The 20848-nt window shown below is 38.0% G+C and overlaps 1 protein-coding gene across 4 annotated transcripts in view; it reads right to left on the bottom strand.

The window, feature by feature from the left end:
- LOC128688590 (nuclear valosin-containing protein-like) overlaps positions 1-20848 on the bottom strand; it is a 337361-nt gene that overhangs the window by 49461 nt on the left and 267052 nt on the right. For all 4 annotated transcript variants that reach the window (XM_070087530.1, XM_070087528.1, XM_070087533.1 and 1 more), the window contains one exon: positions 19215-19325. In XM_070087530.1, the coding sequence (XP_069943631.1) occupies positions 19215-19325 (111 nt within the window). The remainder of the gene's footprint in view (positions 1-19214; positions 19326-20848) is intronic.

Raw genomic sequence — 20848 nt, 5'->3', positions numbered from 1 at the left:
AAGGAGGGGAAGGGATAGCGGGAGCTAGACTGACCCTACCTTAACAAGCAGCCGGCAGTCAAACTATCACTTTCGGGGAGGGGGAAAAAAGGCGGGAATAGCGGGAGCTTGAATTACCCTTCCTTAAAAAGTAGCCGGCAATGAAACTATTGTTACTATATACTCCCTCGCTACTCCTATCTATTGAACTTTTCCCTCACACCTTTGCTGGCCTTAAATTCACTCACATCATCACTAGTTGCAGGCATTTTTCTAATTAAATCCTGATGCAACTTCCTATCCTTTTCACTTATGATCGCTTGAGAGATGCTATCTCCTGCTATCTGTTTTTCGTTTATCCACACCAATAAGTCTCTCTCAACATGTTCTATCACTTGCGATCTCTGTTTCAAAAACACAGTTGCACCTTTGGCAAGAACAGCTTCCTTGATTGCCATTTTCTTGGACACAATAGTAGCGATGGTTGATTGGGGTTTACTATACAACCTGGCCAGCTCGGAGACACGTACTCCACTTTCATACTTAGCAATGATCTCTTTCTTCATCTCTATAGTAATTCTCACTCTTATTCCTGTAGGGTTGGCACTAGAAGCTTTCTTGGGGCCCATGGTCACTTATTTTGCAGATGAAATCACCAAAAAACGCTGTAATAATACGAAATGTTCTGATTGCATGCTTGGATGTTACCGCGGAAGCTGGCTGGTAAACAATGCCACCGGCGGAACATGTGAGGCTGGCTCAGGCCGCACATCAGACGCGTCTTGGACGAATAGCGTTGAGCGAGTTTTTTAGCGGTATGCGAGGCAAAATTTTAGCGATAAAATGTATTGGTATGCGGATTTAACGTTACGTGATGCCAACGGTATGCGAGGGTCTACTGTATATGAGGGGCCTGGAGCCGTGACTAATGAACAGAGAAAATGTTATTTTAGTGCCAGGAATGTCTGCAGTGTTTATTATGGATCCTATTTTGAAATTGGCATCTGTTGAAATTTGTGTGAAATTGGCCAAATTGCCAATTTCTGACCACTATATCGGGTAGTTGAAATAAGTGAATGGGAGGTTCCTTGTACTCAGTCGACAGACTAGAAATAAATAAGTTTATTCAGGTATACACAAATACAGTTACATAGATTATCATACATAGCAGTGTATGTATAGAGAACCTAAAATAACCCAAAACAAGCCAGACAAAGTGACTTATTTCCAGTACCTGGCTTGGGCTTGCCATATATGATTTTTGGTAAAAAAAAATTTTCTCTCAGTTGTTTGTTGGGCTGTCTTATTGAAACTTGGGCAATGTATGATGGAAAAATGCTTCTTGACGTACAACAAAAATAAAAAGGACAGACGATAAATAAGGGAATTCACTTCTCAGCCATTAGCCGCCTCTTTCCAGTATATTTTCACATGGTTTTTATGATTGTATTTTCGTTTTTTTTGGTCTCATTTGATAGAATGGAAGATATATTACAGAAATAGACATGATTTTGATTGCTTTCATGATGAAAAGTACCTTGAAATTGAGCTCAAAGTAGTGGAAATGTTCGATTTTTGCCAATGTTCAATGAACTTTCTGTAAGTTGGTTACTTTTATTAAGTGTATACTAACCTAACCACTCTGTAATCCGGCACACTACAGGTCCCAATGATGCCGGATTTGTGATGGAGGACCTGTATGTAATGTGTGGGTGGGGTGGCCAGGTGGGGTTACATACCCACCAAACTTCGATACCTACCTACCCTACTATTTACTAAATGCATTATATTGCTCTAGGGCTCTTTAAATGTTGAAGTATATTACATGTGGGTGGGGTGAGGTGGCCTGGTTGGTTGCCATACCTACCACACCTAACTTCTTACAATAAACACTACTCTCTTATCACCCTACATTAAGACTACAAATATTTTGAGGTAAGTAATGAGTGTACTGTGCATGTATTTTACTTTTTATTGTTTTTTAATGCCTTATTCTATTGGTAACTTAATATATGTTAGTGTAAACTTATTATTTGACATTTATTAGTGGAAGCAAATGTACTGCTTTCCAGCAGTAGCCTGGAACCTAACCTGCTGTATAAGTGGGGCCTTACTGTACGCTGATAATTATATGTATGTGTACCTGTACCTAAGTGAACTTACACACTGTGCTGGCATGCAGGTACACATTAAAATCACTAAGAGTGCCTTATTAGTCTTGAAGATGCCACATTAATAATAGTAATAACACAATAATAATCATTCTGAGGCACATTCAATAGTTAATACAGTAGGGCCCCGCTTTACGGCATTCCGCTAATACGGTCATTTCAAATTATGACCAAAACTCGCTATACGGCTCCCCCACCTGACTTTCTAATACGGTCACCGCGCCCCACCCGGTTTGTTTATATTCTGTGATATCCGTAAGCACTAAGTCTCTCCATTAAGTCTGGAAACTCCAAAATTTCAAGTGTTTTTAAAAGTTATTTCATATTTCATATATACTCTGATAATTATACTAATGTATACCTGTACCTAAATAAACTTACATACTGTGCTGGCATGCAGGTACACATTAAAATCAGTATGAGTGTCTTATGTCTTGAGACGTCATATTAGTAATGATAATAATAATCAACGAGTCTCATTAAATGTCGTTTATTACGTTAATATACAAGTTTTCATTAATCCATTAATGATATTTTTTCAAAATTATATAATAAACACGATGCATAACATATAAATGTGATAAATACACCCCACAGTAGAATAAATAAACATAAATATGAGATGTGGTAGCCAGATGACTTGCACAAATGACGCCATTTAAGAAATGATAACAATAATAATCACCGAGTCTCATTAAATGTTGTATATTACGTTAATATCCACATTTTCATTAATCCATCCATGACATTTTTTCAAAATTATATAATAAACATGATACATAACATATAAAGATGATAAATACACCCCACAATAGAATAAATAAACATAAATGTGAGATGTGGGAGCCAGACTTTTACGAGTGACGGCAAGAATAACATTTTCTCTAGTCCAGCATCAGAGAAAATGTGTTACTGGGGGTAATTGTAGAAAATTATTCCTTTCGTATGTATGTAAGTAAGTTTATTTAGGTATACACAAATACAGTTACATAGATTATCATACATAACAGCATATGTGTAGAGAACCTGGGATAACCCAAAAAAGTCAGAGTGACTTATATCCACTGCCTTCACTCAGAGTGTCATTTCTTCTAAAAATGGTGTTACATGAGAATGGGAGTGTTTTTTATTTATTCTACCGTGTCAATGTAGAGACAACTTGTACACAATGTAACTTGTACACAAACCATACGTGTACACTTTGTTTGTTTACAAAACTTACATTCACCTGGTTTGTTTACATAACTCTGCGCCTGTCCTCTCTCATGTACTCATTCTCTCTCTCATTTATTCGTTTTATCTCGTTTACTTACTCCTGACCCTACATTAAGACTACAAATATTTTAAGTAAGTAATGAGTACACTATATATGCATTTTATTGCTCTGGGATGCTTAAATATCATAGAATAGTATGTGTGGATGGCGTGGCCTGGTATGGTAGCCCGGCTGGCTACCATACATACCGCACTTGATTTCTTCCAATAAATACTACTCATCTAACCCTAGATTAAGACTACAAATAAATTTAAGGTAAGTAATGAGTGAACTGTACTATATGCATTTTATCGCTCTGGGAAGCTTAAATGTAATAGAATATTATGTGTAGGTGAGGTGGCCTGGTATGGTAGCCCGGCTGACTACCATACATACCACACTTGATTTCTTACAATAAATACTACTTGTCTCACCCTAGATTAAGACTATAAATATTTTAAGGTAAGTAATGAGTGCACTACGCATGTATTTTACTTTTTTATTATTTTTTTGATACCTAGTTCTATTGCTAACTTAATATATGTTAGTGTAAACTTGTTATCTAGTATTTGTATGCATTTATAAAAGAAAAAAAGGGTGTTCCACTTTATGGCGGTAGCCTGGAACCTAACCTGCCATATAAGTGGGGCCCTACTGTATAGAAATTTTGCTTAATCCATCTAAATGCACCCCACAGTAGAATAAATTAACATAAATATGAGATGTGATACCCAGGTGACTTGTAGGACTTGTGGCAGCCAGGCGACTGGCTGCCACAAGACCATTAAGACTACAAATACTTTAAGGTAAGTAATGCGTGTACTGTATATGTATTTTATCGGTCTAGGGAGCTTTAAGCGTCGTAGTATAGTATGTGTGGGTGGGGTGGCCAGGAGGGCTACTACATCTGACTTCTTAGAGTAAATATTACTCACTTTTCACCATACATTAAGACTACAAATATTTTGAGGTAAATAATGAGTGTACTGTGTGTATTTTACTTTTTCATGCCTAGTTCTATTGCTAACTTAATATATGCTAATGTAAACTTCTTATCTGGTATTTATATGCATTTATAAATGGAAAAATATGGAGCTCTGCTTTCCGGCAGTAGCCTGGAGCCTAACTTGCCGTATAAGTGGGGCCCTACTGTAATAAACATGCTACGTAACATATAAACATGATAAATACACCCACAGTAGAATAAATTAACAAATATGAGATGCTTTTGCATTCAAAGTGTAAGAAAAAATAATGTTTTCTCTAGTCCAACACCAAAGAAAATATGTACACAATAGTATTACTGGGGGTAACTGTAGAAAATTATTCCTTTTGTATGCCTTCACTCAGAACATTATTCCTTCTAAAAATAGTGTATTACATGAGAATGGGAGTGGTGCTCTATTCCACAATACCAATGTGGAGACAACTTGTACACAATGAAAAGTGTTTGTATTATGATATAAGCTTTACAAATATGGAAATGAACATGTATCAACCCACTAGCCACATCTGTCTGTTTGTTTACATTATTTACATTTACTCATTCTTTCTCACTCTCTCACTACCGCGGGAGTGAACTAAAGCCATACGCATTTGGCTGGTTTGTTTACAATACTCACGAACCTACTACTCTCTCATGCTCTCTCTCTCTCTCTCTCTCTCATGCTCTCTCTCTCTCTCTCTCTCTCATGCTCTCTCTCTCTCTCTCATGCTCTCTCTCTCTCATGCTCTCTCTCTCTCTCTCTCTCATGCTCTCTCTCTCTCTCTCTCTCTCTCTCATGCTCTCTCTCTCTCTCATGCTCTCTCTCTCTCTCTATTTATTCATTTAATCTCGTTGACTCACCTCTCACCCTACATCAAGACTACAAATATTTTAAGGTAAGTAATGAGTGAACTGTATGTACATGCATTTTATTGTTCGAGGGCACTTTAAATACCTAGTATATTATGTGTTTACCTGGAGAGGGTTTCGGGGGTCCATGCCCCCGCAGCCCAGTCTGAGACCAGGCCTCATGGTGGATCAGAGTCTGATCAACCAGGCTGTTACTGCTGGCTGCACGCAAGCTGACGTACGAACCACAGTCCGGTTGGTCAGGTACTGACTTTAGGTGCCTGTCCAGTGCCTTCTTGAAGACAGCCAGGGGTCTATTGGTAATCCCCCTTACGTATGCTGGGAGGCAATTGAACAGTCTTGGGCCCTGGACACTTATTGTGTTATCTCTCGATGTATTCGTGGCACCCCTGCTTTTCATCGAGGGAATGTTGCATCTCCTGCCGAGTCTTTTGCTTTCATATGGAGTGATTTTCGTGTGCAGGTTTGGTACCAATCCCACCAGGACCTTCCAAGTGCATATTATCATGTATCTCTCTTGTGTGGGTGGGGTGGCCAGATGGGCTACCATACCTACCACACCCGACTTTCTTTCTACACCTTATGTTAAGACCATTGTGACTACAAATATTTTAAGGTAAGTAATGAGTTTACACTATACAGTAAGGCCCCACTTATACAGCAGGTTAGGTTCCAGGCTACTGCCAGGAAGCAGAACGCCATATTTTTCGACTTATAAATGGATATAAATGCCAGATAACAAGTTTACACTAACACATATTAAGTTAGCAACAGAACTAGGCATTAAAACACAATTAAAAGTAAAATACACACACAGTACACTCATTATTTACCTCAAAATATTCGTAGTCTTAACCGTTTCAGGGTCTGTGCCATAGATCTACGGCTCTGAGTCAAGGGTCCAAACCGTAGATCTACGCCATGAGCTCAGCTCACTCTGATAGGCTGTGAGCAGTAAATTTGGGCCTAGATATGAGAATGCATCTATGTGGTATGTGTTCACCACATAAAACAAATCTTGCAGCACACAGTGCATAATGAGAGAAAAAATACCGAGACCGTAATTTTCTATTAAAACAGCGACTTTGCAGTGTTTTTTCGTACGTTTTTTTATAGTTGTACAGTGGTCCCTCATTTTTCGTAGTTCTCGGGAATCATAGATTTCGGAAATCATAGGGATATTTTCGTAAAAACATGGGCTCGCTAATCGTAGGTTGACTCACGAATAGCAGTTCTTCCGGGACACGTACGCACGGTGTGAGCCGGGGCGGCCTCCCTACTCAGCCAGTCTGGCATTGTTTACCAGTGAGCAAAGGCCCCCTCACGTGCTCCTACGAAATATTTCATAATATTCAACTCATTTTAGTGCTTGCAAGTACTAAATAAGCTGCCATGGCTCCAAAGAAAGCTCCTAGTGCCAAGCCTGTGGTAAAGAAGGTGAGAAATACAATTGAATTTAAGAAAAACATCATTGAACAATATGAAAGTGGCACAAGTGCGGCCAAACTGGCCAGGATGTATAAGAAACCCTGCACAACCATATGTTCCATAGTGGCCAAGAAAAAGGAAATCAAGGATGCTGTTGTTGCAAAGGGGGTAACTATGTTGACAAAAATGAGATCACCAGTACTCAAAGATGTTGAGAAGTTATTATTGGTGTGGATAAACGAGAAACAATTAGCAGGAGATACTCTTATGACTTCGATTATTTGTACATGTTGCCATGTTGGCAACATGTACAGTGACAGTCTTGGGCCATTTTAGGGAAGTGTTAAAGAGATGCTAGAAACAGAGCTCTCTCCACAGTTATTTTGCGAGACAGGACTCCAGTGACTCTCAAGGTGGTCCTAGTGGCATTAAGAAACAGAGAAGAGAAGCAACCCCAGAAAAGCAATTGGTACCTGAGGTGTTGCTGGAAGGGGATTCCCCTTCCAAACTGTAAACAATCCAATCTCTCTCCTCCTCCAGTCTCCCATACACTAAGAAGAATCTCCAATAAAGGTAAGTGCTATGCTGTTAATGTTTCATTCATCATTTCCCATTGTATTATGTACTATATCTATATTTCATGTAAAAAATTTTTTTGTTTTAATACTTCTGGGTGTCAGGAACGCATTAATTGTATTTACATTATTTCTTATGGGGAAAATTGATTCGAAAATCGTAGATTTCGATAATAGTAGCAACTCCAGGAACGGATTAACTACAAAAAATGAGGGACCACTGTATTTGCAATTTCTTGGTCTCATTTGATAGAATGAAAGATATATTACAGAAATAGAGATGATTTTGATTGGTTTTAGTACTGAAAATGGCTTGAAACTGAGCTCAAAATAGTGGAAATGTTAAATTTTTGCCGATGTTCAAGAGTAAACAAATGACCTCACACATCTAATACACACCAGCTGGCAGGTCTAATGTACCTTCACAAATGTGGTGATATTATTTATACGATTATTACAATATTGCATAACAGTAAATCTTCTATTTTTGGGTTTGAATAAAAATTCATTATGTGAATAAAAAATCAAAATGGAATTCATTTGTAAAGCCTGAAAATGTAACTAATGAACAGAGGAAATGTTAGTTTAGTGCCAGGAATGCCTGCATTGTTTATTCTGGACCCTATTTTGAAATTGGAATATTTTGAACTTTGCATTAAATTGGCCAAGTTACCAATTTCCAGTCACTTTATTTTGTAGTTGACACAGTTGACTTGGCGATTTCTTGTGCTAAATTCAAATTCAAATTCAAAGTTTATTCTCTATAAGGATTACAATGCTGAGTTTACAGAATTTGGTTATTGTGTGGTTTACATGTAGTAAAATAATAATTACAGAGTGTACCACTAGAACACCTAGCATGGCTAGGCATTTCAGGCAGACTTAAATTAAATCTTGAGTTTAAAATATTACAAAATTATGAGGTAAGTTGGTATCATGGGTAAGTGACTAAATACTAGTTTGTGAGTTTAGCAATGTGAATGCTTTTGTTTTGGCACTATACATAGTTTCAGTATTGGAGTATCACAGGCCAACTTATGACTAGTTAAGATTCATTATTTTGAGATTGAGATTGATATTTCTGTTTATGGTCAAATGGGCGAGTGAGTGTAAGTGTTAACCACCAGGTGGTATTTGTGTAATTAGTTGACAGGGTGTATCAGGAAGATAAGATGTTTTCTGATGGTAATTTTGAAGGTGATGAATGTCTGCAGTTTTAGAATTTTCAGGTAGGGTGTTCCAGATTTTAGGGCCTTTGAGATACACTGAATTTTTGTAAAGGTTTAGTCGGACACAGGGAATGTCATAGAGATGTTTGTGTCTGGTGTTGTGCCTGTGGGTTCTGTCACAACTATCAAGAAAGCATTTTAGGTCAAGGTTAATATTGGAATTTAAGGTCCTGTAGATGTAGATTGCACAGTAGTAAGTGTGGATGTACTGAACAGGGAGTAAGTTTAGATCTATGAAGAGTGGGGGGGGGGGGTGCCAGGGATGGGATTTAGTGATTATTCTTACTGCGGCTTTTTGTTGGGTTATTATTGGCTTTAGGTGTGTTGCTGCAGTTGAACCCCAAGCACAGATAGCATAGGCGAGGTAGGGATATATAAGCGAATGGTATAGTGTGAGAAGGGCAGTTTGCGGCACGTAGTATCGTATCTTGGAGAGGATCCCAACCGTTTTGGATACTTTTTTGGTTATGTGTTGGATATGGGTGCTGAAGTTCAGGTTGTTGTCGAGGTATAGGCCTAGGAATTTGCCCTCATTATGCCTGGCAATTAGAGTGTTGTCGATCTTAATGTTAATTTGCGCATCTCCTGCTCTGCTACCAAACATAATGTAGTAGGTTTTGTCAGTGTTAAGCGTAAGTTTATTGGCTGTCATCCAAGTCGATATTTTGATCAGCTCCTCATTAACAATGGTGCTGAGGGTGGCAAGATTAGGGTGAGAGATGACATAAGTTGTGTCGTCAGCAAAGAGAATGGGGTTCAGGTGTTGAGATACGTTTAGAAGATCATTGATGTATATGAGGAAGAGCAGGGGACCAAGGACACTTCCCTGCAGAACACCAGTATCAAGTGGCTGTGTTGTTGATGCTGTGTCTTTAATGGTGACATACTGATAACTATTAGTAAGGTAAGATTTGAAATATGCAAGCGCATGGCCTCTTATACCATAATGGTCAAGTTTGTGGAGTAGGATGTCGTGGTCTACTGTGTTAAAAGCTTTTCTTAGGTCAATAAAAATTCCTAGTGGATATTCCTTATTTTCCAATGCTGTGTAAAGCAGATCTAGCATTTTTATGATTGCATCGTTAGTGCTTTTATTTTTCCTGAATCCAAATTGGCAGGGGTTGAGTATGTTTTGTGACGTTATAAATGAATATAGTCTCCTGTGCACGAGTTTCTCAAAGATTTTGGATAGCAATGGTAAGTTTGATATTGGCCTATAGTCGTTTAAATCTGCAGGGTCACCACCTTTATGTATTGGTGTAACCCTTGCCGTCTTGAGTAGTTTTGGGAAGGTGCTAGTTTCTAGTGACTTGTTAAAAAGTAATGAGATAGCATGCGAGAGGACATGGGCCGCTCTCTTGTACAATAATGGTGGGACATGAGACAGATTCCCTGAGTTATTTTTAAGTGACTTTATAATCTTGGTGACTTCCGTGGGCTCAGTTGGAGCAAGATAGAAGGAATTTGGGAAATTCCCATCTAGGTAGTCCCCGGCATGGGCATTGGTACGTGGGATTTTATTGGCGAGATTAGAACCTATGGTTAGGAAGAAGTCGTTTATCTTGTTAGCTGTGTCAGTGGGATGCAGTGGTGTTTCATTAGGTTTAGTTAGGACAATATTCTTGGTTTTTTTCAGTTTGTGGGTCCCTAGAATCTGAGAGAGTGTTTTCCAGGTCTTTTTTATATCTCCTCTTGTGTCAGTGAATCTACTGTAGTAGTATAGTTGTTTGGCTTTCTTTATTACTTTGATGAGGACTGATGAATAGTGTTTAAGAATATCTTTGTGTATTAGGCCCTGTCTATATTGCTTTTCACATTGGTGTTTCTTATCAATGGATTTCAGAATGGTGCTGGTTAGCCATGGGCAACCAAGCCGTTTGTTTGTGATCTGTTTCGTTTTTATAGGACAATGTTTGTTGTATAGTCTAAGTAATTTGTTAAGAAAAATGTCTGTCCAGTCATCAATACCATTGGCCTTGGAGAATTCTGTAGGCCAGTCAACAGTCTCTAGGTCAGCTGTGAACTTCCTTATTGAGGCCTCATCATGGAGTCTAAATGAAACTTTGTTGTATTCAAGTGGTGGTTTACTAATGTTTGTCAAGAGGAAGGTAGGGTAGTGGTCTGTAGTGCTATCTGTGATTATCCCTGATTTAAGGGGGGCTAGTATATTGGTCCATATGTGGTCTATTATGGTTGCACTTGTTTCAGTGAGCCTGGTTGGTTTAGTTATTGTTGGTATGAGAAGTGTGTTGTTCATATTGTTGATGAAATCAGTTACAGGCTGATCATCTAGTAGGCTAAGTTGATGTTGAAGTCTCCAGCTAAGAGAAGGTGGTGCTTATTCATTTGTCTGTTTGTTATTAGTTCCTTTAATTTCTCACTGAAATTTGGGATGTTTGTGTGGGGTATCCAGTAAATGGCACCGATTGTTATAGACGTCTTAAGGTTTTTTACAGTAAAATTAGCAAAAATGTATTCTCCATATTCATCACTAAAGCAAGTGGTGCTAATACAAGATAATTGGTTAGAGTAATAGATTGCAATACCACCCCCAACTTGGTATGGTCTGCAGTTGTGGATTGCTGTGTATCCTGGTAGAAGGTAGATATCTATTGTGTCCTGCTTAAGCCAGGTCTCAGTAAGAATAATGCAGGAGAAGGGTGTCTTTAGTGATTCAAGGAGTGCCAGGAGGTCATCATATTGTTTGCTTAAGGACCTGATGTTGTAGTTAAGTACTGATAGACTTTTAGCATTGTTTAGGATAGTGCTGGCTTGTGATGCTGAGTAGTAAAGGCAGTTACTTTCCAATAGGTTTTGGTTGTGTGTCAGATTATGGAGGTTTAGATCAGGGTCAACGTGATCCATCATCTTCTAGGTTTAAATTATGGTTATTTATATCCTGAGTTGTGTGTTGAGTTTTAGTACTGATATCTGTAGTGGTGGGAAGTTTGGACAAGTATATAGCTATAGCATTTTGGTCATGTAGAGTATAGTCACTAATACACATAATGGAGTTGGTGTTGTCTATGTGTTGTGCTGGAATGAGCTAAAGTACAACTAGGTATAAACTAATAATATAAAAAAACAAATTAAAAATAGCACAAGACTCTCACTTGTAATTGCACTAAGGTGCAATCTTGGTACAGAAAACACCTTGGACAAGTTTTTCAAGTGAGAAGTGTTGGATCTGAGAAGGACATGACCTCTCAGTGGCTACATTCTCACTACTACTACTACTCTGCACCTCTCCTTCCGACAGTATTTAAGTCTCCGCACTGTCGCTTGATCTTCAGATAGTTCCTGACTATGGAACTGAACTTCTCCAGGCTGAGGGACTGACAACCTCAAATTCTACGACTTCAAGGGTGATGGACTGATTACATCGTCTTCACATCTTTACTGTTCCTGCCTACTTTCTGTATTCGACTGAAGAAGCCTACTGTGTAGGCGAAACGTTTCAGAATAAAGTTGTCTAACTGTTGTATGTGTGTGTTACCTAACAACCTGTCGGTATTGTATACCATTTTGATGTTCATTATGTCTGAGATCATGAGCATGGACAAAGTAACAAAGACAATGAGCATCATGATGATCAGCTAAAGGAGGAACATTTGCCTCTGCAGAGAAGCATGCAACGGGATGAACGAAAGGCACCAAGGCATAAACAGAAACCTTGATGAAGGGGATCTAACTTAGAAAGAGTTGTAGAAGCTGCAGAATAGACTTGGTTGCCATAATCCAGCTTGGGCAAGACTAGGGTGGAATGCAAATGGAGGACAGCTCAGCAATCTGCTCCCCATGAATGATACGCAAGAATTTTAAGGAGATTCAGCCACCCATGGCAAGTTACCATGAAGGAAAAAGGGTGAGTGGTACACATAGGAGTCTGTGGAGACAAAGAACATTGTCTGTGAAAGGAAAGAGGGATATGTATGAGAGTACATGTATAGTTATACCAACACTCTTCTATGGGTGTGAAGCATAGGTAGTTTTAATACCGTAGTTCATAAATTCACATTATGTTAAAATAATTAAGGTGCTATTAGATGCTTAATTGTATAACTGAATTATCTGTACTGTAATAATCCCTTTTTCTTATAAATTTTTACAAGTTTTAGAATAATTACAGAGTCTTATTCATAAGTCTAGTTGTAGATTCAATATAACTCCTATATTATTTTACTCAGAAAATCTGGTTTGTAAAATTACTCTCATCCTATGATTATAGGCATAGATCCTGATGTAAACTTTTTACTAAATGAAATACACAAATCAAACAGTAACTGTAATTACTACACAGCAGACCAAGCAAAGACATTACTCAGTGCAAACAATAACATAACCATCTTTAACTACAATGTCAGATCCTTGAGCAAACATTATGACCTCACAGCATAGCTCAATTCCCTTCATTCCAAAATATCAATCATCACACTCACAGAAACCTGGCTTAAGCCTGATATTGCATATGTCTATGCCATTCCTGGCTACATGGATATACACAACTGTAGAACAGACCAGCAAGTGGGAGGAATAGCTATATACTACTCAAATCAACTCGAATGCATCGACAAATCCTGCACAAGGGATGAACATGGAGAATATATCATAGCCAAATTTAAATCAAAAGACCTGCAAAAACCCCTCACAGTTATAAACATCTACAGAGTACCACAGTCAAACATTTACCACTTTAGTGAAAAACTAGGAAACATGATTACTAATGCACACATGAATAAAGACCACCTACTACTAAAAGGAGATTTTAACATAAATATACTACACAACCAGGACCCACAAGTAACCAAATACACAAACACAATGAGTAACTGCCTGTTGCTACCAGCAATATCTAAACCTACGAGAATCACTGAAACAAGCATCTCCTTAATAGACCACATCTGGACAAATACCATATCCCCTTTAAAATCAGGCATAATCACAGACAACACTACAGACCACTACCAAACCTTTCTCATAACTAATCTGGGCAAACTACCACAAGACATTACTAAAGTAACCTTCAGACTACATAACAAGACAGCAGTTAACAACTTTATAGCAGCTATGAATAACATCGATTGGCAAAATGAGCTCGAAACATATACAGACATGAATGAATGTATAAATAATTTTCTAAAAAAAAAAGCCCAATGCCTCTACAACAAACATTGCCCCAAAAAAACTAAACAGATCACAGCAAAGAGACTGAATAATCCCTGGCTAACACCAAGCATCCTCAAATCCATTAACACAAAGCACAAATATGAAAAACAGGACAGAATGGGTCTAATAACTAGAGAAAAGTCTAAACGTTACTCGTCAGCACTTACCAGCCTGATAAGAAGATCTAAAAAATTGTATTATGAAAATAGATTACATAACATCAAAGGTGATATGAAAAAAACCTGGAAAACTCTATCTGAAATTCTTGTAAATAAAAAGTTATCCAAAAACAAAACAATCAATCTAACAAAATCAGATGAACCCCGACTCACACCAACTGAAACAGCAAACAGACTCAATGTTTTCTTCTCCACCATAGGTAAAAATCTAGCGAACAAAATACCAAGCGTAAACACCCGTCCATCAGACTACCTCATAGGCACCTACCCAAATACGCTATTCCTAGCTCCAACCAACCCCATAGAAGTTACACTCATCATAAACGCCCTTAAAAAAAAGGCAGGAGACATAAACAACTTGCCTGCTTTTATGTACAAAAAAGCTTCTCAAGTATTGTCACCAATTATTGCAACACTCTTTAACAAATCCATTGAATCATCTACCTTCCCAAGAATCCTCAAAATAGCGAGGGTCACTCTGATCCACAAAGGAGGTGACCAAGCTGACTTGAATAACTATAGACCACTATCTAACTTACCACTGCTCTCTAAAATCTTCGAAAAATTAATGCATAGACGGATCTATTCCTACCTCGTCTCACACAACATATTAAACCCTTGTCAGTTTGGTATCAGGAATAATAAAAGAATGAATAATGCTATCATACACATGCTAGAACTAATATATACCGCACCTGAAAAGAAAGAAGTCCCGCTGGGCAATTTCATTGATTCACGTAAAGCTTTCGATACAGTCAACCATGAACTGCTGTACTCCAAATTAACGCACTATGGTATCAGAGGCCACTATCTCAACTACCTAAAATCATACCTTAGTAACAGAACTCAATATGTGTATGCAAATGATGCAAACTCTTCCACCAAACCAATCACAGTAGGAGTCCCACACGGAAGCGTCTTGGACCACTCCTCTTTCTCATCTACATCAATGATCTACCGAATGCATCACACCTACTCAAACCCATATTATTTGCAGATGACACTACATATGTCTTTTCCCACCCAAACACAGTCAATGCCGAATTGTAGAAAATATCTGCCTGGATGATGACTAATAAACTTACCCTGAATACTGATAAAACCTATTTCATTCAGTTTGGAAACAAAGATGCAAATGATCCGATTAACATAATGCTAAATGGATCATCAGTCACAAGACTCACAGAGGGAAAATTCCTAGGTATCCACCTTGACAGTAGCCATAAGTTCTGAACACACACACAACAAATCACCAAGAAAATCTCCAAGACTGTAGGCATACTATCAAAGATAAGGTACTACGTTCCACAATCAGCACTCCTGGCACTGTACCATACACTCATATACCCTTACCTCACCTACGGAATTTGTGCATGGGGATCAACAACATCCAATCACCTAAAACCCCTAATAACCCAGCAAAAGGCAGCAGTAAGAATGATAACGAATTCCCACTCCCGCCAGCATACTCCACCAATTTTCAAAAGTCTGAATCTGCTCATCATTAAGAACATCCATACTTATTCATGTGTCTACTACATACACAGAACAATACACACAAATATAAACCCTCCACTCAAACTTCTCACCAACCAAAACAGGACACATGACCACAACACAAGACACAGATCACTTTTTTATATACCTCGTGTCCTTATCACACTGTGTAAGAACTCTATGCACATAAAAGGCCCTAAAATGTGGAATTCATTACCAGAAGTTATTAACCCCTTCAGGGTCCAAGGCCAAAATCTGAAGTGGTGCTACAGTGTCCAAGAAATTTTGAAAAAAAAAAAAAAAAAAAAAAAAAAAAAAAAAAAAAAAAAAAAAAAAAAAAAAAAAAAAAACATAAAGAATTAAAGAGTATATTTTTTGTGAAGGTAATAAGACAAAAAAAAAAAAAAAGATTTTCTGATCAGTACTTACCGAGATACAGCGGCAGAAAGTTGACCCAAAATGACCGGGTGGCAGCAACATCAGCGACTTCCGCAAAATCCCATTTTTTTATTTTACGTTTTTTATACTTTTTTCTTTTCTAATTTTTTTCTTTTTCTAATAACATTTGTGGCCTGTGAGACCAATATAATGTATATTGTATAAGTGTACACTCATTGTATTCAACACAATAACTGCACTAATTTATCATTATATTGCTTACAAAACTTGTTTACAAGTTTATTGTAAACAAAGTGATGAAAATATTAGTGCGGTTATTGTGTTGAATACAACGGTACCATATAGTACCATATGGTACAATGGTGCCATAGGGTGCAATTGTACCATATGGTACAATGGCACCATATGATACAATGGTACCATATGGTACAATGGCACCATATGATACAATGGTACCATATGATACAGTGGTACCATATGGTACAATGGCACCATTTAGTACAATGGTACCATATGGTACAACAGCACCATTAGGTACAATGGTACCATATAGTGCAATGGTACCTTATGGTGTAATGGTACCATATGATGAAATGGTACCATATGGTACATTGTACCATACAGTACAATGATACCATATGGTTCATTGTACCATGGTACTGTTGTATTCAACACAATAAGCACACTAATATTTTCATTATTATTTTGTTTACAATAGTTGTTTACAACAAAAATATGCAAAAGTGTTATATATTAGTAATGTTCTATTATATATTTACAAGTGTACAGGATCTTGACGTGTTCCTTGAGGTGGATGACAAAGCACTTTGTCTCGGAAACTGCGGAGTCAGTAGCTAGCTTGTGTCGCCACTCACTCAGTCTTGTCTGTGTCTCATGCCACCAATACCTATTGACCATATGGAACATGGTATCATATGTTACAGGGCACCATATGGTACATTGTACTATATGGTATAGGGTACCATGCAGTACAGGATAACATATGGTGCAGGGTACCATATGGTACAGGGTACCATATGGCACAGGGTACCATATGGTACAGAGTACCATATGGTACAGGGTACCATATGGTACAGAGTACCATATGGTACAGAGTACCATACAGTACAGGACACCATATGGTACAGATACAGGGATAACTATGGAAATAAGTCACCCTGACTTTTTTGGGTTATCCTAGGATTTTATATGTATGCTGCTATGTATGATAATCTATGTAATTGTATTTCTGTATACCTGAATAAACTTACTCAAGTGCATGTGGCATCATAAGCAAGTTTATTTAGTTATACACAAATAAAGTTACATAGAATATCATACTTAGCAGCATATGTTTGGAGAACCTAGGATAACTTATTTCCATTAGGGTCCCTGTACCCTGTACCATATGGTATAATGCACCATATGGTACAATGTACTATATGGTACATTGTACCATATGGTACCATTGTACCATATGATACCATTGTACCATATGGCACCATTGTACCATATGGTTCAAAACCATAGAATTCATCTTCAGCTCCACTTCCATCAGTCTTAGAACTGTAAGTTGTGAAGAGGAGAGTCAGAATTCGCCCGGAGAGTGAGTGGGGAGTGAGAGCATCTTGCCGCCAGGCACTATGAACAAAGCTACTTTGCCGGCGTTCCCACAATGCCATGCGGGCATCCAGATTTTTTCTATGGTGTGCACACTGACCACCCAGACCCATTTTCTTAGATGCAGGCCTACCAGCCTTCTCGTGCTAAATTTGACGGCGCTAGAATTTTGGCATAGATCTACAGTTTGGACCTTGAACATAAAGCCGTAGATCTACGGGACGGACCCTGAAAGGGTTAAAGTAACCCAGTCTGAAAATCAGTTAGGTTAGGTTAGGTAAGGTTCGTCAGGAAACAGGACAAATGTTTCCTGACGCGGGTCTTAGTCAGATGATGACCCGCCTTTGGAGCTTTTGGTCATCTGACCGAGGCCTTCCGCTGGCTTACCGGTCCACCCCTTTAAAAATTATGGTCATTTATAACCTTCTGAAAATCAGTTTAAGACTCTTCTCAAAAGCCACTTAATCACCCAAGACTAAATGCTAAATACTCAGTACACACATACTCACCTATGTACACCCACATCATAACTTCAACAATCACTTTGAACCTTTTATCCATTGTTGACAGGAATATAATGAGCCATTGTTTTCCACAATTAGCATTTTAGACCAAAAAGAAAATGCTTTCATCATCATTCAACACTTTCACCACACTCACACATAATCACTGTTTTTGCAGAGGTGCTCAGAATACAACAGTTTAGAAGCATATACATATAAAGATACACAACATATCCCTCCAAACTATATTTATATATGCATGTGTGTGTCTGTGAAGTGTGACCAAAGTGTAAGTAGGAGTAGCAAGATATCCCTGTTATCTAGCATGTTTATGAGGCAGAAAAAGACACCAGCAATCCTACCATCATGTAAAACAGTTACAGGTTTCTGTTTCACAGTCATCTGGCAGGACAGTAGTACTTCCCTGGGTGGTTGCTGTCTACCAACCTACTACCCCAGAAAATACTCGAGGGCCTGGTCCCAAATCTGCACACTGCCATAACAACATAGTGGAGTGAGAGATATGGGAGGAAGTGTAAAATAAACCCAGTGAGAAGCAGGGGTGTGGTGGAGACAATAAGGGAACACTGTATCAACATCCGGGGTCCCAGACTATTCAACATCTTACGAGAAGATATCAGAAACATGGCTGGAACAAGTATAGAAGCCTTCAAGAGGAAACTGAACAAGTATCTTCACCATGTGCCAGATCAACCAGGCTGTGATGGATATGTGGGGAAGCAGGCCTCCAGCAGCAACAGCCTGGTTGACCAGGCAAGCACCAGACAAGCCTGGCCCATGGCCAGGCTCAGAGAGTAGATAAACTCTTGAAACTCTTCAAAGGTATATCAAAGGTAGATATGGTGCAAACTTACCACATAGATGTATTCTCTCATCTAGGCCCAAATTTACTACTCACAGCTTATCTGAATGAGCTGAGGTCATGATGTAGTACTACGGCTTGGACCTTGACTTCAAAGCCATAGAACCGAGAGAGACCCGTCAAAGGGTTAATGAAAAGCAACGGTGAAGAAGCTAAAATCATTATAACTGTTGATTCTAACTGGTTAACCTATGAGCATGGAACCATAAATAAAATGTTTAATCAAATTCCTGTGCAATGAGTGGTCTCCTTATGCATGAGCACATTAAAACAAGTGACTTATGTTACAGTATTTACAAACAAAAAAGGTGAAGTAATTCTCAGTATAAGTCACCTAAACCCACTTGAAAAGAGAAATCATGCTCTATTAAAATTGAAATGCTACTAAATAAGACTTCAGGGAAGAAAAGAAAATCACAGAAACATCATAATTATAATAAAGGGAATTATGGTGATTGAGACAGATATAACTTACAAGTATTTTTTCTTTCAGCTCCCGTTTGACCTGTTCAAGGCCTCCAATATCCTGCCATGTAGTATCTGGAACTGTGGGGAAGCCTTCTCTCTTTAATGCAGGAGTCACATGCTGAAAATTAAATAAAATGATAACCTAAGACTTATGAGATCATTATTCTTATAGCTTCCAAGTGTAAACCACTTTCAAATTCAAAATTAAGTATAAAGTAAAAGATATGACAATTGTATATATAAAGTAAAAGATATGGTGATCATGATGCAATCACACTTCTGCTAACACATCTGCTGTTTCCCATTACAACAGGATGGCCCAAACAGAAATACACATCCATCTTCACTTGTTTTCTAGCTATTTTTCCTGAATGAGCAGAGCCAAGAATGAGAAAAAAAAGAAAGACAGGTGTGGGGTATGATGGTATTAATAATAATAATAATAATAATAATAATAATAATAATAATAATAAAAAAGAGGAGGTGATTCAGAGAAAAGCTAATCCAAGTCTGAGATGGCAACTATGATTACATAACAAACACTAACCACAAGAAACCCCATGGTGATTGTTGCTGTCTTTGTTATGAGTATGTCCATACCCGACATTTTTTATACTAGGATGTGCTCCTTTATTTTATATGTTAATGCTAATATTGTGTTATATACTGTTTGTTAGGCACTCATAATAGTAAGTGTTATTTTCATGTAGTGGGACACCACTAGTTTGAGTGACGCTCATTAGTTCAGATATTGACGTCTCCCTCAGTCACGTGACCAACCTGACGTCAGCTTATCAGGCATTAGTACAGTCAGTAGGTTCACAGCACTCGCTCAGAGTAGGTTCATACACTCTCTTCTGAGCAGATTCAGGCACTCAGCCTTTAATACAATTCCTTGTTTTAGAATATTCCTTAGTCTCAGACAAAGTTTGGATCCCATTGCGGTGCAATATTTAGACACTGCTGTAATCAGTAATCCTATTATGCTGGAATCTGTTTATGCTTTAGGGAAGTTATTCTAATGGTCGGTAACATCCTCTACTCATCTTTGATCCAGTGATAGCTTGTTATTAGCTAAGATCTCGGTCTGTCTATAAATAACAAACAAAAAAAAAGGCACAATACCGTGACTGGAACGATACACAAATAACCTGCACATAGAAGAGAGGAGCCTACGACGACGTTTCGGTCCAACTTGGACCATTTACAAAGTCACACTAACTAGAAGTGGAGCAGGACGGCTATATAATATTAATATATATATATATATATATATATATATATATATATATATATATATATATATATATATATATATATATATTTATATATATATATATATATATATATATGTAGGTAGTAGGTTGGTAGACAGCAACCGCCCAGGGAGGTACTACCGTCCTGCCAAGTGAGTGTAAAACGAAAGCCTGTAATTGTTTTACATGATGGTAGGATTGCTGGTGTCCTTTTTTCTGTCTCATGAACATGCAAGATTTCAGGTACGTCTTGCTACTTCTACTTACACTTAGGTCACACTACACATACATGTACAAGCACATATATACACACCCCTCTGGGTTTTCTTCTATTTTCTTTCTAGTTCTTATTCTTGTTTATTTCCTCTTATCTCCATGGGGAAGT

The sequence above is a fragment of the Cherax quadricarinatus genome, chromosome 2 (assembly GCF_038502225.1).
Source record: "Cherax quadricarinatus isolate ZL_2023a chromosome 2, ASM3850222v1, whole genome shotgun sequence".
Classification (NCBI taxonomy): domain Eukaryota; kingdom Metazoa; phylum Arthropoda; class Malacostraca; order Decapoda; family Parastacidae; genus Cherax; species Cherax quadricarinatus.
Note: the sequence above shows the minus strand (reverse complement) of the source record. Positions and strands in the feature narration are given on the sequence as shown.